The sequence below is a fragment of the Aulonocara sp. 'chitande type north' Nkhata Bay genome, linkage group LG7 (assembly GCF_057382095.1).
Source record: "Aulonocara sp. 'chitande type north' Nkhata Bay isolate Kocher_YH1m ecotype deep benthic linkage group LG7, A_spYH_male_GT1.1, whole genome shotgun sequence".
Lineage (NCBI taxonomy): Eukaryota > Metazoa > Chordata > Actinopteri > Cichliformes > Cichlidae > Aulonocara > Aulonocara sp. 'chitande type north' Nkhata Bay.
This window is the reverse complement of record NC_141350.1, coordinates 33,633,715-33,650,127: the sequence shown is the minus strand read 5'-3', so window position 1 is coordinate 33,650,127 and position 16,413 is coordinate 33,633,715. Positions and strand designations below refer to the sequence as shown.

Genomic DNA, 16,413 nt, shown 5'->3' with positions numbered 1-16,413 from the left:
TGGCAAGCACATAATGGGCAACAGGTGTGTGGGCCAAGGGCGGGAGCCCGCGGTGAGCTCCGCCCAGGCGGAGAGGTGAGAGAAAGAGAAAGAGTGAACAACAACACATGTAGCCTTGCGGACACAGGGACCATAACAGATGGCCCAATATGATTGCCAACTGGACAGTTACAGCTCTCATCTAGCAAGAGCCTGTTAGTTACTTTTTGACCTCTAGAGTTCTTCCTGATCATTGCTTTCGCCCAATGTATTCTCACATTTCACCTTCTTGGCTTACATTTTGTTTTGACTGTTTGTTTTTCACTGTTTATTTTTTTTTTATAAATTTAGTAATGTCTAGGCACCAAAAACCTCATGGTTAGGTTTAGAAAAGGTTAATGGTTTTCCCAGACCATTAAAATACACCCTTCCACAAACTTAACCACATGTTAGAAAGGTAACTTAAGGTAAAAGGTTACTGGGGTGAAGACTCCATTGGGTTTTTATTTTGTTCTTCATGCAATTATTCACACAACCACTGGAAGTGTGACACTCTGGGCTACTTTTTCTTTGATCATCATCTGTGTAGAATGGATGATAACCTTTTCGACTAGGGGTAGGCATAGCAGGGTGGCAACCAGACGTGTCTATGAGACAGATGTTCTTCTGTTGCAGCCTTAAAACCCAGCTTTTCAGACATCTTCCAGTGTAAGTGCTCAAAACAGGTCTTTGGTTTAAGAGGGATATGCTCTCAATTTTGGATGATATTGCATGATTCTATAGGGTAAAATTACATTTTCTGTAATTTGTTTTAGTTAAAATGGCCTCCCAATTTTAGTGCCATGAAAAATGCAAAAAAAAAAAAAAAAAAAAAAAAAACCAGCCAAAAGGAGCTGTTTAAAGTACACCAGCTGGCAGTCAGAATCAAGCCAGATCGTTTCATTCACACAATTTAGTGAAACAACAATCACGTTAAACCTAATTCATTGCTGTTATTGACTCAGCTTAAATGATAGTGAAAGCAGCCACAGTTTGGACATTTTTCTGTCTGAAATTTGCATCTTCCATAAACAAAGTCTGGAGAAGCCGCAGTTGTTGTGGCAGGAAGAAAATACATTGTGAAACAGACCGGGCTCTGGCTTTATGTGGCTGGAGCTGCTTATCCACCACCTATAACAAATAACTTTTGTGTCTATGCAACACAAACACAAAGCTCAGTAGGAATAATACAGTTAATCTAGTGGAAAGCTCCTAAGTGAAAACAGTCACTTCTCGCAGTCTACAGAACTGAGCAGGATAAGAACGGAAGCCAAGGAGTTCCTCATCTGGGACATTTTTATTGATTTCTGTGCAAAAAATAGTTTAATGTTCCAAATAAAATAGAAAATAACCAATAAGAGGAGCATTGGAACAAACAGCTTGGATTAAAACATGTTTTTGAAAACAAAAATATAAAATTGTTCATTTCAGAGCTTTTATCACTTCCTGGTTTTATTTTGTCACGCTGTCCACAGTTGAGTTTCTCACACACACGCACACATATACACACACCAGTCTGGAGTATTCTTAGCTTCCACCTCCAGTTTCCACAGTGACTGGGTGGCTTTTCACTTCCTGTATCTGGTTTGGCTGTAGCATCTCACTTCCTGGACACAGTGACATGCTTTCATCAAATTTCTTTGTGTGTGTTTGTGGGTTTTGTGAGAGAGTGTGTGTGTGTGTGTGTGTGTGTGTGTGTGTGTGTGTGTGTGTGTGTGTGTGTGTGTGTGTGTATTATATAATATGTTTCCAGAGTAGTCCACTACAAAGCTAGACTGGAGCACTTCTGTTGTGTTTTGGAGTTTGTACGTGTTTTGTCTGTAGGGGCCACCATAAATATATTTTTATTTATTCACTCCACATAAAATTTAATAAATAAATTATAAAATATAAAAACCAACTATTTACATTTCAACTTTTAACTATTTAAATTTTCAGCTTTTTCCTTTTAAACAAATTTAAAGTGAAACAACACAAAACACTGCAAACCACAACACAATTAAATATAAATTAAAATACGAAAACAAAAAGAAGATGCATATTCTCTGTCATATGGGCCTGTATGAATAAACTTTGGCTCTCTTTCTCTCTCTTTCCCTCCCGCTCTGTTCCTGTGCTACTGCCAGCATAACTACAGCCCCTCCCCCCTCTTCCCAGCGCAAAGCACAAGGCTCGCGTGGGGAGTGACGTGGAAAAAAAGTGCGAGAGAGAGGGTGAGAGAAAGAAAAAAAAAAACCACGCTCGCGTTGTTCACGTCAAAGAACAGGCTCTAAGAGCCATTTCGTTCGCGACCGACACATCACTAATCCTTTAACAGTTTCACAGTTAACAGATGTATTAACTACATTGCCAGAAGTATTCGCTCATCTGCCTTCACATCAATATGAACTTGAGCCAGAACCCATTTTTATTCCATAGTGTTTAATATAATTATTGGCCCACCCTTTGCAGGTCTAACAGCTTCAACTCTTCTGTCTAGGCTTTCCATAGTGTTTAAGAGCGTTTATGGGAATTTTTGACCATTGGTCCATAAGTGCATTTGTGAGGTCAGACACTGATGTTGCATGGGAAGGCCTGGCTTGCAGTCTCTGCTCTAATTCGTCCCAAAGGTGTTCTGTCTGGTTAAGGTCAGGCCAGTCAAGTTCTTTCACACCAAACTCGCTAATCTATGCCTAATCTATGCCTCCAACATGACATTGCAGTCATGTTGGAGTAGGAAGGGGGCATCCCCAAATTCTTCCCACAAAATTGGAAGTATGAAATTGTCCAAAATGTCTTAGTATGTTGAAACATTATGAATTCCTGTCGTTGAAACTAACACTGTCCACCAAACTGTACACTTGGTGCAGTGCAGTCAGACAAGTACCATTCTCCTGGCAACTACCTGTCATGTTACGGCTGTGTGCAGGCATGGATTGGACCCAAACACAAACTCACTGACACAAGGAATAAACTCAAAAAACCACAGCTTTATTGGCTGGCAGGGGAAAAAACATGCAAAACTAAACTAAACTAAACTGGGAAACTCTAATAGAACTAATGCACACAAGGACACACTGGGAAACACACAGCATGAGGGACGACGCGACATATAACAGAGGGGGACTCTGACATAAATACACAGAAGGTAATGAGGAAAGTGGAAGCACACGGGGAACACAGCTGAGGATAATTACACGTGACAGGACAGGAAAGACACGGAAACTGAAAATGCTGACACCAGACACAAACCTGCAATGCAACACATGACGTGTGTTCACTGTCAGCTTCTGAGACATGTATATTGAAGTGGTTTAAAAGTAAGTGCAAATGTTTTAAAAATCAGTACAGAAACTTATAGGCAGCTAGTTGAAGAACTTTTAAACAGGTGCAATGTAATCTCTACTTCTGGTCCTGTAAGAAGTCTGACAGGAGAGTTCTGAACCAGTTGTAGTTCATTTAAAGCATTTCCAGGTAGACCAGCTAGCAGATTCAGAAGTTGAACTTGCACAGTGTATGTAAAAGCATGCATCAAATTGTCAGTTAGCCCTAGTTTTCTTGTTTGGGAAATTCAAGGAAATTCAGTTTTGGGTTATAAAGTCTATTCTTGGTACTTTAGAGATCTTTATCTTACTTTGGTAATGTCTGTAGCTGAAGCACGCAGAATTCAATTGGTAAATTTTGTGCAAAATAAGAGTGAAATGATGTGTGAAATGCCCCATTTTATATGAGCATGCACAGATATTGAGTTAACAGGGAAAGTTCATAGCCACCAATATCACGCCCATCATCTCTGAGGTTTTTAGTTTTTGTCCTGCCTGCTTACATAAAGAAATCCTGGCTAAGTCAAATCTACTAAAGTATACCCTCAGCTTACCATCAATGATATTTACAAGCTTTAAGCTTCTTAGATTTCTAATATAAATACCAGATTGTTTAGCAAAGTCCTCGAGAGTGAAAGGATACAGAGCAGTGGAGATAAAATGCGCTGGTACTGATTTTCAAGAACAAGGGTGAGGTGCAGAGCTGTAGTTACTACAGGAGTGACTACCAGGAGTAGAGGGAGGTATTTAAGCAAAGCAATGAATGGTGTGCACACACGAGGTGAAAAAGAGTGTGCACACAGGGTGGATTGGATGGAGGTGAGTGTGAGGGATGGGTTTACAACATGGTAGTGAGACGTACTCCGTACGATGTATATTTTGGAGATAGTGGCACTAACAAAAATACAGGACGCCGTTTGTTGTCGTTGTTTGTTTTCCTTTCAAATTATGCTTTCAATCGTGGGATAAATTTAGCTGTGACCATGGTCATATTAGAGGATCTGATGCAATTATAAAATGTTGCACCAGCAGAGCTCTTAGACAATAAAAACGAAATCAAGGAGAAGCAAAAAAAAAAAAAAGTAACAAGGTTAATGGGGTTGAATGAGAGCTACTATTTAAATGAGTCTTCTTCAAATCCAGCATGCTGAAATAAAGGTGCAGAAGCCTTGTTGTGACTCTGCTGTTGCCAAAAATTCAAACCTGGCAATCACGACTCACCAAACTCTATATAATTAAGGATCTACTTGCGCATCATGTGGCTTGGGTACGGATGGGCACTGGGAACCTAAATATGACAACAATAGCAGAGTCTACTTGTTTCAGACCAAAGAAACTAAATTTCACTGCTAGCAAACTTTGTTTAAATGTCAGCGCTTGTGGCAACGCTGGTTTAGTGGAGGATGCTGTGTCGTCCTTCTGTTTCTCCGCAGTGCTGCAGGCTGACTCTCATGTGGGGGAACATAACTTGTGTTTATGTGTTTTTAGTCAGAAAGGAATTGCGGGACTTAAACCATTGTTGGTTCTCTCCCAGGTTTCAGTGAGAAAGAGTTCTGATCAAAGCTGCACATTACAGATTTAGATTAGAGGGAGAAATCAGAGTTTTAGACTCATTTTAATTAAAAATTCTTAGACTGTTGAGGGCTGGCATGTCTTTGCTGGTGCACCTGTGGGTGGAGCTTATCTTTCTCTTGCTTTCATTCCTGTATCTGATCCGAGTTCTCTTGTTCGGTTCATAATATTTATTGGCTGGTTCGTGCTGATGTTCTCCAACAGATTGCAGGCTCTCGTAGTTTTATTTCCCTATTTCCTGTGACCTCATTTCTTTGTCTGCTTTCCAGCAACCAGTTTGAAACCATGTTGTATATCCCAGTTCCTCCAAGGAGTCTTACAGTCACAGGAATAATCAAACATCACTCTATAGCTCAGATTTGGCTGTCAGAGAACATCTGGTTATCTATGCAAGCTTCTAGTGGATTTAGACACCTCGTCATACGTAGAAGCTTTCTTTGCTCAGATATATAGGCACGTCAATCAGTCTGTTCTGAGGTGGATGCCTCTTTCTCTTTGTGAATAATAATAATAATGATGATGATAATAATAAACCTAAGTGTAACCCAGTTCCTAAAATCATCTCAAACAAAAAGAGAAGAAAAATTAAAACATTTAATGTTCATTGTTCTGTTCTTACTGTCCCTGTTAATGAAAGTGAAATGAGATCAAAATAATTATTTAAACATAGAAGGGATGCAGATTATATATGATATGCTCTGGTCAAACAAGGGTTAAGTTTCTCAGAGGGTTGATGAGCTCTGATGAGAGCCTATTGTTTTACTCCACTCCTCACATGTCAGCCAATCGGTGAAGCTCTAGGCAGCTCTTGTCCCTCCTTAGTACCAGCTCCCAAGTTTTCAGTCTCTTGCTTCTACAGCCGAACAGAGCAGACGGACTAAAACTTTTGTTATCGGTAAGCTGGAGAAATTAACCTCTAACGAGTTAAAAGAAATACCATCTAAACTGATATTTTTCACAAATTATGTATTTGCACTTTTGTTATCGGGCAGAGCGAAACCGGAGGGTTTACTGAGCTGTGGCTCCATGTAAATGCTGAGCATCCACTCGACGGCGGTAAGCTAAATGTGGCTAATCAGACACGTGATGTGCGGAGTGTGGGTACAGTTGTTCGATGTCTCTGAAACGCACTGTTGTTATGCTAGTTAGAGCATTAACTAAGTCATTAACATGTGAAAAGTTGTAAATGGTTAAAGCAGCTAAAAATAACTTTATGAGAGATAATTGTAAGCAGACTTTATCCTGCTTCCTGTTTAAATTTTGATGTCAATCGGTTGTTTTACAATACTCAGTATTGAACACTTGGAGGTAATTTTTAGTGTATTTCCACTTGTACTAGTAGGCCTATGGTACAAGCGGGATTAAGCACGTCTATTTTAATACTCCTATTTGTGGACTGAGTCCTTGTGTTTACGTGTTATTGAAATTGATTATTTGCACTTTGTTCAATTTCTGATAAGCATTTGCATATTATTCCATTTCTTAAAAGGGGTAATATACTTATTTATTTGTGATTAGATATATATGTACAGTGAGTTTATTTTGATCGATGTAATTAATGTTTACAATGAAAGTGAATTATATGGTGACTATAATTCCTGAATGTTTAAAACCTTGTAGATAATCTTTAATGTTACTGCAGGTTACAAATAATTGAACCTTGATACTGTGAAATTTTGGATATTGATACTTTGACCTTTGAAACTTGATATTTTAATGTTGTACAACATGACTGAACTGATGATGATTGAATTGATGATAGCTGATCTGAATAGTAGTTACTGCACTGTGACACTACTTTAGTTTAATTTGTGAGAGTTATCCTTAAAGGGCACGTGACATATATTTGGCCATTGTTTATAGGTCAGGTTTTTATATGGGACGAATCCAAAGACCAGGTCAGCGATTCCAGAACCCAGAGTGTTCCAGTGTTCACTGGATGGCGAGCCAACCCAAGATCCTAGGAGACGATATACATGTACACGCACACTCATTTGCACATTGATGGACTACAATCCTCTACTGTACAAGTAGTACGGTAGGACAGACAATCACACACACACTCCTTGTCAGACGAATTCTATGGGCCCCACCGGTACCATTTGGACTTAAAAAAGACTAATTCTTTTACTTGTGCACAATTTTATTTAATTCTATTTTTTTTTGCTACTTTGGGGGAAATTTTTATACTTGACATTCTGTTAAAACCTGTTGTAATACTGTGTTGTTTACAAATTTCTTTTACAAGGCTTAACATCACTAAAGTACTTTTAAAGCCACATAACTGTGTTTGTCTGGTTTCTCTGCCATTCGTGTACCAGAGCTCTAAGAGTCGTTCTCAGTCTTCTGACACTAGCCCAAATTGCTTATTACTTTAGTAATTATCCATTGGTACTTTATGTAACTCCACGTAAGTGCTACAAAAGTGGCGAGCCAGCCAGGAGCTCTTTGGTGCATGAATATCAGCAGTGAAACCTCCTTAAAGTGTGTATTGTCATTGAAACATCTTTTGCTATTGCCACAAGATGGATTTTGTATTGAGCTCAGGTATCAAAGTCCCCAATGCAGTAATTGTTAGTGGTACACTCAATTCATCGGATGATGAAGGGGTTCTTGACTTTTTGAAGCAGTATGGTACCTTTAGAGCCGTCCCAGTTGTAGATCCAAACTCAGAATTTTTCAAAAACCTGATCGTCGAGTACCGAAGTGGTAACGCCATTGATGCCTTAACTGATCTTTTGCCATACACATATGAAGTTGAAGGGAAGCCCGGTGTAAAATACCATGTAAGAGCTCTCTCCAGCGTTTACACTGCCAAGGTGGGTGGCAGTGCTACTAAGTCCTACTTAGATGAAATAAAGCAGGTGGCAAAACTGAGTGGCAAAAGTTTTGAAGAGGTACTGAAGTCGATGATGACAGAGATCAGTGAAATCATTGGGAGTTCAGAGACCGATGATGAATGTATGCTCTCCTCCATGCAAGTTGATGATCCAGACAGGGAGAACCAGCTTCACCCCTCTCTTGAAACTTCTGAGATTGCATGCCAGCAGTTTTCTGAAGATCCACCCCAGGTAGGATTGATTCAAGGTGGTGCGGAGCCACACCTACCTGTTGATTTCAAAAAGAGCCCATTTAGTGCGGCAAACAGTTTCAACCCACCTGAAATTCAGAAAGTCATTGTGGAACACATCGTGAAGAAAGATGACTTGATTGCACATTCATATTCTCCAATGAGACTCCGGTCATTCTCTGGCAGGATCCCCAGACCCAGCGGTGAGACAGATTATGACACATGGCGTTCACATGTCGAACTTCTCAGGAAAGACCCTGCCATGTCTGAACTTCAAAAATCTAGAAAGATCTTTGAGAGCTTGTTGTCCCCTGCAGCTGACATTGTCAACAGACTGAGCCCAGAAGCTACACCTGAGACTTACCTTCAGTTGTTGGATGCAGCTTTTGGAACAGTGGAAGATGGAGAGGAGCTTTTCGCCCAATTCATGAACACTCTTCAGGATCCTGGTGAAAAGGCCTCTGCGTACCTCTGCTGTCTTCAGGGCGCATTGAACCTTACTCTGAAGAGGGGAGGAGTCTCTGCTGGGGATGCCGATAAACACATTCTCAAGCAGTTTTGTCGTGGATGTTGGGACCACACCTTGCTCTCAGATCTTAATCTTGAAAACAAGAAAAGCCAACCCCCAACATTCTCAGAACTTCTATTAATGCTCCGGACAGAAGAAGATAGACTGGCAGCTAAAGCTACACGGATGAAGAAACACCTTGGCTCAACCCGGCAGCGGGTTGTGGCGCACTGTCAAAAGACTTGCACCTGTAGTGAGCTACAGGCAGTGACTCAATCTGATTCTGACCCGTTGACAGATCTGAGGAAGCAAGTTGCATCCCTACAGAGTCAGCTTACTAATTTGATGGCAAAGAAACAGAAGAAAAGCTCGAAGCCTAAGGACAAGGCCGAGTGTGATTTACGTGAGATGGCTATGGCAACACCTAGCATCAAGGTCACAAGTGCGAAGCCTGCCAACTTGCGGCAGAGCACCCAGCCAAAACCATGGTACTGCTTCAAGTGTGGTCAGGATGGCCACATCTCAGCAAGTTGCAGTAATGACCCAGACCCCACTCTTGTCGCTGATAAGAGGAAGCAATTGAGAGAGAAGCGTCGCATTTGGGAGATGCAAAACACTCCATCTGCTGACCAGGATTTTTAGACGCAGTCTCAGTTGTGGGGCAAACTGGGACTGAAGCAGGTCAACATCGTCCTGCTAAATCTGGAAGTCAAGCTAAACCAAGAGCACAGGCCACTTTGAGGCAATCCCATGTTGGAGAACAACCTTTCAGACTACCTAAGAGGCTCATAGGCACAAAGAGTACAGGTCAAGTCACGATCAAAGGTAAGGTGTGCAGTTGTCTCCTTGACACAGGTTCTCAAGTGACCACTGTCACCAAGTCCTACTATGACCAGTATTTGTCTGAGCAACAGATAGAGCCACTACATGACCTTCTGGAGGTTGAAGGGGCCAATGGGCAGCTTGTACCTTACCTGGGTTATGTTGAGATTGGAATCACCTTTCCTAAAGACTTTCTTGGTGCTGAACTAGAAGTCAAAACGCTAGCTCTAGTAGTCCCAGACACCGGGACATTAACGAAGTCTTGTGTATTGATAGGAACAAACACTCTTGATGTAGTGTATGAAATGTACAGAGAGGCAAACCCAGAGGGCTACCATCCCATTCCTCATGGGTACAGAACCGTACTCAAAGTACTGGAGTTGCGGCAAAAGCAAGGTTCAGATGAAAACGCTGGATTAGTGAGGATGCGTGGCAAGGATGAAGTGAACGTCCCAGCTGGGAAAACAGTCGTTCTTGAGGGGACAGTATCAATCAAGGAATTTTACACTGAGAGATCTGCCCTGTTGGAATATCCTTCAGTATCTTCCCTGCCTGGGGGGCTTTTGGTGCAAACCTGTCTCCTTGACTTGCCAAATAACCAGTTGTGCAAGCTACCTGTAGTAGTTTCCAATGAGTCAGAGCATAACATTACCATCCCAGCAAAGAGTGTGATTGCAGAACTCAGTGCAATACAGACTGTCCTATCTCACAAACAAATTGTGAGTGAGCCATCAGAGTGTGAACCATCCAGGACCTCTAGTGTGACATTTGACTTTGCCGACTCTCCCATCCCTTCTGACTGGAAAGACCGCATTACTCAAAAGCTGAGCAGTATGCCAGAGGTCTTCGCCCAGACTGATCTGGATTTTGGAAGGACGGACAAGGTCAAACACCACATTAAGCTATCAGATGAGACACCATTCAAACACAGAGCCCGACCGATTCACCCGCACGACATAGAGGCTGTTCGAAAGCATTTGCAAGAGCTTCTCGCAACTGGAGTAATCCGCGAGAGCGAGTCCCCATTCTCTTCGCCAATTGTTGTGGTCAGGAAGAAGAACGGTCAGGTACGTCTGTGTGTTGACTACCGTAAGTTAAACTTACAAACAGTGAAAGATGCATACGCCCTCCCAAGACTGGATGACACCTTCACCGCACTCTCAGGTTCCAAGTGGTTCAGTACACTCGATCTTAAATCCGGCTATTATCAGATCGAAGTTGCAGAGAGTGACAAGCCCAAGACTGCCTTTGTCTGTCCACTAGGTTTCTGGGAGTTCAACCGTATGCCACAGGGAGTGACAAACGCGCCAAGTACTTTTCAGAGGCTTATGGAGAGATGCATGGGAGACATAAATCTGAAGGAAGTTGTTGTTTTCCTGGATGATCTCATAGTTTTCTCGAAAACCCTTGAGGAGCATGAAGCCAGACTCATGAAAGTCCTGGAACGCTTAAAGGAGTATGGCTTAAAGCTGTCCCCCGAGAAGTGCAAGTTCTTCCAGTCCTCAGTTCGGTACTTGGGGCATGTTGTTTCTCAACACGGAGTAGAAACTGACCCAGAAAAGACAGCCACACTTAAAACTTGGCCAGTCCCTCAGAACCTTAAGGAGCTGAGATCCTTCCTTGGGTTCTGTGGATATTACAGACGGTTTGTTAAAGGCTACTCAAGTATTGTGAAACCGCTGAACGATCTAACGTCCGGTTATCCACCACTGAGGAAGCATTGCAAATCAAAAGGGAGGAGTAATCAGTATCATGATCCAAAGGAGCCGTTTTATGGGCGGTGGACCCCTGCATGCCAGAAAGCATTTGAGACTATCATTGACAAGCTAACGTCGCCTCCAGTCCTGGCCTTTGCTGACCCAAAGCTGCCTTACATCCTTCATACGGATGCGAGCACTACGGGCCTTGGAGCAGCCTTATACCAGGAGCAGGAGGGACAGCTGCGGGTTATCGCCTATGCGAGTAGAGGTTTGTCAAGTAGTGAGTCCCGCTATCCAGCACATAAGCTCGAGTTTTTGGCTTTAAAGTGGGCTGTAACAGAGAAGCTGAGTGACTACCTCTATGGCAATCAGTTCACCGTTGTCACAGACTCAAACCCTCTGACCTACATCCTCACCTCAGCAAAACTCGATGCAACCAGTTACAGGTGGTTGGCGTCCCTCTCTACCTTCAATTTCAGACTCCAGTATCGTTCTGGAAAACAAAATGGAGATGCCGATGGACTCTCGCGTCGTCCTCATGGCAGGCTACCTGACGACCTTACATCTCAAAAAGAGAGAGACCGGATATGCCAGTTCGCAAAACAACATCTGTCAGATCCAGACAATATTGACTCAGTCGATCAGGACGTTGTTCATGCTATCTGTGAGAGACAGTTTGTTTATCATTCAACCACCTCTGAAGCTTTGGGTGATGATGCAGGTATAACCCTTGTCGAAAGTCTTGCCATTTCTGGAGATGCTATACCTGACAGCTTTGAGCAGGAAGAAACATTGGGAGGCTTACACATCATTCCCCACCTGTCACCGGCAGATCTCAGAGACAGCCAGAGATCTGATCGGTGCATCAGACATGTTATTACCCAGATGGAGAGTGGGGAGAAACCCCCTCCCACATTGAGGAAAGAACTTCCAGACGTAGTCCTGTTGCTGAGAGAGTTGAACAGGTTCGAGCTGTGCAATGACATTCTCTACAGAACACGAAGAGAAGGCGGTAATAAACATTACCAGTTGGTCTTACCTGAAGACCTGCGAGAGTCTGTGTTGACAAGCCTACATGACAATATGGGTCATATGGGAATAGAGCGCACACTCGATCTGGTCAGAGCCAGGTTCTATTGGCCAAGAATGTCCTCAGATGTGGAGAAAAAGATAAAGACCTGCCACAGGTGTGTGCGCAGGAAAACGTTACCTGAGAAGGCTGCACCTTTGGTGAATATCATGACGACAAGACCCCTCGAGCTAGTCTGCATGGATTTCCTATCCATTGAACCAGACAGCAGTAATGTGAAAGATGTTCTTGTCATCACAGATCATTTTACTAAATATGCAGTCGCTATCCCAACATCGAACCAAAAAGCTCGGACTGTCGCAAAGTGTCTGTGGGACCATTTCATAGTACACTATGGCATTCCTGAAAAATTACACAGCGATCAAGGGCCTGATTTTGAGTCTCAGTTGATCAAGGGGCTGTGTGAAGTAGCAGGCATACAGAAGATTCGGACTACGCCGTACCACCCCAGGGGCAACCCGGTGGAGCGTTTTAACCGAACACTCTTAAGTATGCTTGGAACTCTGGAGAACAAAGACAAGTCACATTGGAAGGATTTTGTAAAGCCTTTAGTTCATGCGTACAACTGTACCAAGAACGAGGTAACTGGATTCACACCGTATGAGCTGATGTTTGGGCGTCAGCCACGGTTGCCTGTTGATTTGGCTTTCGGTTTACCTGTGAGAGAACAACAAAACAAGTCACACTCCCAATATGTTAAGGACCTCAAATCCCATCTTGAGGAGAGCTATAGAATAGCTACACGGAGTGCTGCAAAGGTAGCCGAAAGGAACAAAACCAGATTTGACAAACATGTGACCACATCTACCTTGGAAATCGGGGACCGAGTGCTGGTCAGGAACATACGCATTCGAGGAAAACACAAACTCGCCGATAAATGGGAGCAGACCGTCCATGTGGTGGTGAAACGAGCTGGAGACCTCCCTGTCTACACCGTTAAACCAGAGGGCGGGGATGGCCCCATACGCACCCTACACAGAGACCTCTTACTCCCTTGTGGGTTCCTCTCTGCAGCCAAGGAAGTGAAACCTGAACAACCAGAACCCAAGAAAAGGCCCAGAACGCGACGGACCACTCAGAAAGACAATGAAAGAGCAGATCACCCCTCGGACGAGGATGATATTGTTTCAGTCCACTGGTTTGCAGATAGATCAATGCCAAATGACTCGGCGTACATTGTCAAGCGAGATCTTCTGCTGACCCATAAATCAAGTCTTGGTCAAGATGATGTGACTGCAGATCAAGACAAGTTGGCTGGTAATGCTCCAGCTTGTGCAGACACCATCTCCGATGTTGTTCCAGCCAGTCATGCTGACCATAACCAACCTTATGACAATCAGATTGCGAGTTATGGAGAAGCCTTGTATGGGGAAGACTTACCCGGAAATGACGAACCTGAAAAGGAAAGAGACTTACCCGGAAATGACGAACCTGAAAAGGAAAGAGACTTACCCGGAAATGACGAACCTGAAAAGGAAAGAGACTTACCTTCTACGGATCGCCCTGACATGAGGGATGAACAAATCCTACTTCTTTCGGACATGTTAGGGAGTGATGAGGAAGGAGAGGACTTGATATTTGACAGGGAAACAGTAAACAAAGAGAGAGATGAACAAACAAGCAAAGAAATTCCTGTTCGAAGATCAGAAAGAAGTCGCCAGCCACCAAAAAGGCTAGACTATGCTGAATTGGGAAATCCCCTTGTCACTGTGGTCAAATCATTATTTCAGGGTTTAACCACAGCTTTCATTGACTCTTTAAATGCTAAAGCTGAATTATTGTTCTTAGATGATGCAGTTCACAGTAGACATGCAAAGGGACTTGCATGAATTCAAGAGGGGAGGGTGTAACCCAGTTCCTAAAATCATCTCAAACAAAAAGAGAAGAAAAATTAAAACATTTAATGTTCATTGTTCTGTTCTTACTGTCCCTGTTAATGAAAGTGAAATGAGATCAAAATAATTATTTAAACATAGAAGGGATGCAGATTATATATGATATGCTCTGGTCAAACAAGGGTTAAGTTTCTCAGAGGGTTGATGAGCTCTGATGAGAGCCTATTGTTTTACTCCACTCCTCACATGTCAGCCAATCGGTGAAGCTCTAGGCAGCTCTTGTCCCTCCTTAGTACCAGCTCCCAAGTTTTCAGTCTCTTGCTTCTACAGCCGAACAGAGCAGACGGACTAAAACTTTTGTTATCGGTAAGCTGGAGAAATTAACCTCTAACGAGTTAAAAGAAATACCATCTAAACTGATATTTTTCACAAATTATGTATTTGCACTTTTGTTATCGGGCAGAGCGAAACCGGAGGGTTTACTGAGCTGTGGCTCCATGTAAATGCTGAGCATCCACTCGACGGCGGTAAGCTAAATGTGGCTAATCAGACACGTGATGTGCGGAGTGTGGGTACAGTTGTTCGATGTCTCTGAAACGCACTGTTGTTATGCTAGTTAGAGCATTAACTAAGTCATTAACATGTGAAAAGTTGTAAATGGTTAAAGCAGCTAAAAATAACTTTATGAGAGATAATTGTAAGCAGACTTTATCCTGCTTCCTGTTTAAATTTTGATGTCAATCGGTTGTTTTACAATACTCAGTATTGAACACTTGGAGGTAATTTTTAGTGTATTTCCACTTGTACTAGTAGGCCTATGGTACAAGCGGGATTAAGCACGTCTATTTTAATACTCCTATTTGTGGACTGAGTCCTTGTGTTTACGTGTTATTGAAATTGATTATTTGCACTTTGTTCAATTTCTGATAAGCATTTGCATATTATTCCATTTCTTAAAAGGGGTAATATACTTATTTATTTGTGATTAGATATATATGTACAGTGAGTTTATTTTGATCGATGTAATTAATGTTTACAATGAAAGTGAATTATATGGTGACTATAATTCCTGAATGTTTAAAACCTTGTAGATAATCTTTAATGTTACTGCAGGTTACAAATAATTGAACCTTGATACTGTGAAATTTTGGATATTGATACTTTGACCTTTGAAACTTGATATTTTAATGTTGTACAACATGACTGAACTGATGATGATTGAATTGATGATAGCTGATCTGAATAGTAGTTACTGCACTGTGACACTACTTTAGTTTAATTTGTGAGAGTTATCCTTAAAGGGCACGTGACATATATTTGGCCATTGTTTATAGGTCAGGTTTTTATATGGGACGAATCCAAAGACCAGGTCAGCGATTCCAGAACCCAGAGTGTTCCAGTGTTCACTGGATGGCGAGCCAACCCAAGATCCTAGGAGACGATATACATGTACACGCACACTCATTTGCACATTGATGGACTACAATCCTCTACTGTACAAGTAGTACGGTAGGACAGACAATCACACACACACTCCTTGTCAGACGAATTCTATGGGCCCCACCGGTACCATTTGGACTTAAAAAAGACTAATTCTTTTACTTGTGCACAATTTTATTTAATTCTATTTTTTTTTGCTACTTTGGGGGAAATTTTTATACTTGACATTCTGTTAAAACCTGTTGTAATACTGTGTTGTTTACAAATTTCTTTTACAAGGCTTAACATCACTAAAGTACTTTTAAAGCCACATAACTGTGTTTGTCTGGTTTCTCTGCCATTCGTGTACCAGAGCTCTAAGAGTCGTTCTCAGTCTTCTGACACTAGCCCAAATTGCTTATTACTTTAGTAATTATCCATTGGTACTTTATGTAACTCCACGTAAGTGCTACATAAGCATAAAGTTCACACAGTTAGAACAACTACAAAAACATAAAACCTGTGAATAATAAGGTAGGAGTAATAAATTCAATACAAATAAAGAACCCAATGAAGAAACTGTAGAGCAGCAATTATATCTGGTTTATTACATTTTTTATAAAATGAATTTTCTTGTAAAATTGCTTTTATAAGAGTTTGGGAGTGATTAAAAAGTAGATACTGAGTTTGCTAACCTCAGGTGTTCAGGCAAAAATTTCCACGGAAATTGACCCATTTCCTTTTTTTTAATGAGGCAGGATGAGGGAACATTAGGAGGGTGTGACCTGGGGAATGCAGAGGAAGGATTTAGTTAAAGGTTTAAATTTGTATGCAGGCAGGAACTTTGTAGATTTTGTTGCATTGCTGGCACTGAAGAGTCAGACAGTAATCGTCTGTAAAAGCATTTCAAGGTAATCAAATGTTGTCATAGTGATGGAGAACAAAGTAAAACCGGTGAAACAAACTAAAGCTTAATATTTTAATGATATCACATTTTAAAATCTCATCCACTGCTTACTTCATAATCACGTTTTGGTATTCTTAACCTCTGAAATACAGATTTGAAGTTTATTTTCA

At 41.7% G+C, this 16,413-nt stretch overlaps 1 protein-coding gene across 1 annotated transcript; it reads left to right on the top strand.

The window, feature by feature from the left end:
• The first annotated feature begins 12,682 nt into the window (after nt 1-12,682).
• LOC147325557 (uncharacterized) lies at nt 12,683-15,810 on the top strand. Its single transcript, XM_086300121.1, has 3 exons — nt 12,683-14,283; nt 14,381-14,444; nt 15,252-15,810. Exon 1 carries the CDS (start codon nt 12,691-12,693, stop codon nt 13,909-13,911), a length of 1,221 nt encoding a protein of 406 aa, XP_086156247.1. The 5' UTR covers nt 12,683-12,690; the 3' UTR covers nt 13,912-14,283; nt 14,381-14,444; nt 15,252-15,810.
• Nucleotides 15,811-16,413: the final 603 nt, after the last annotated feature.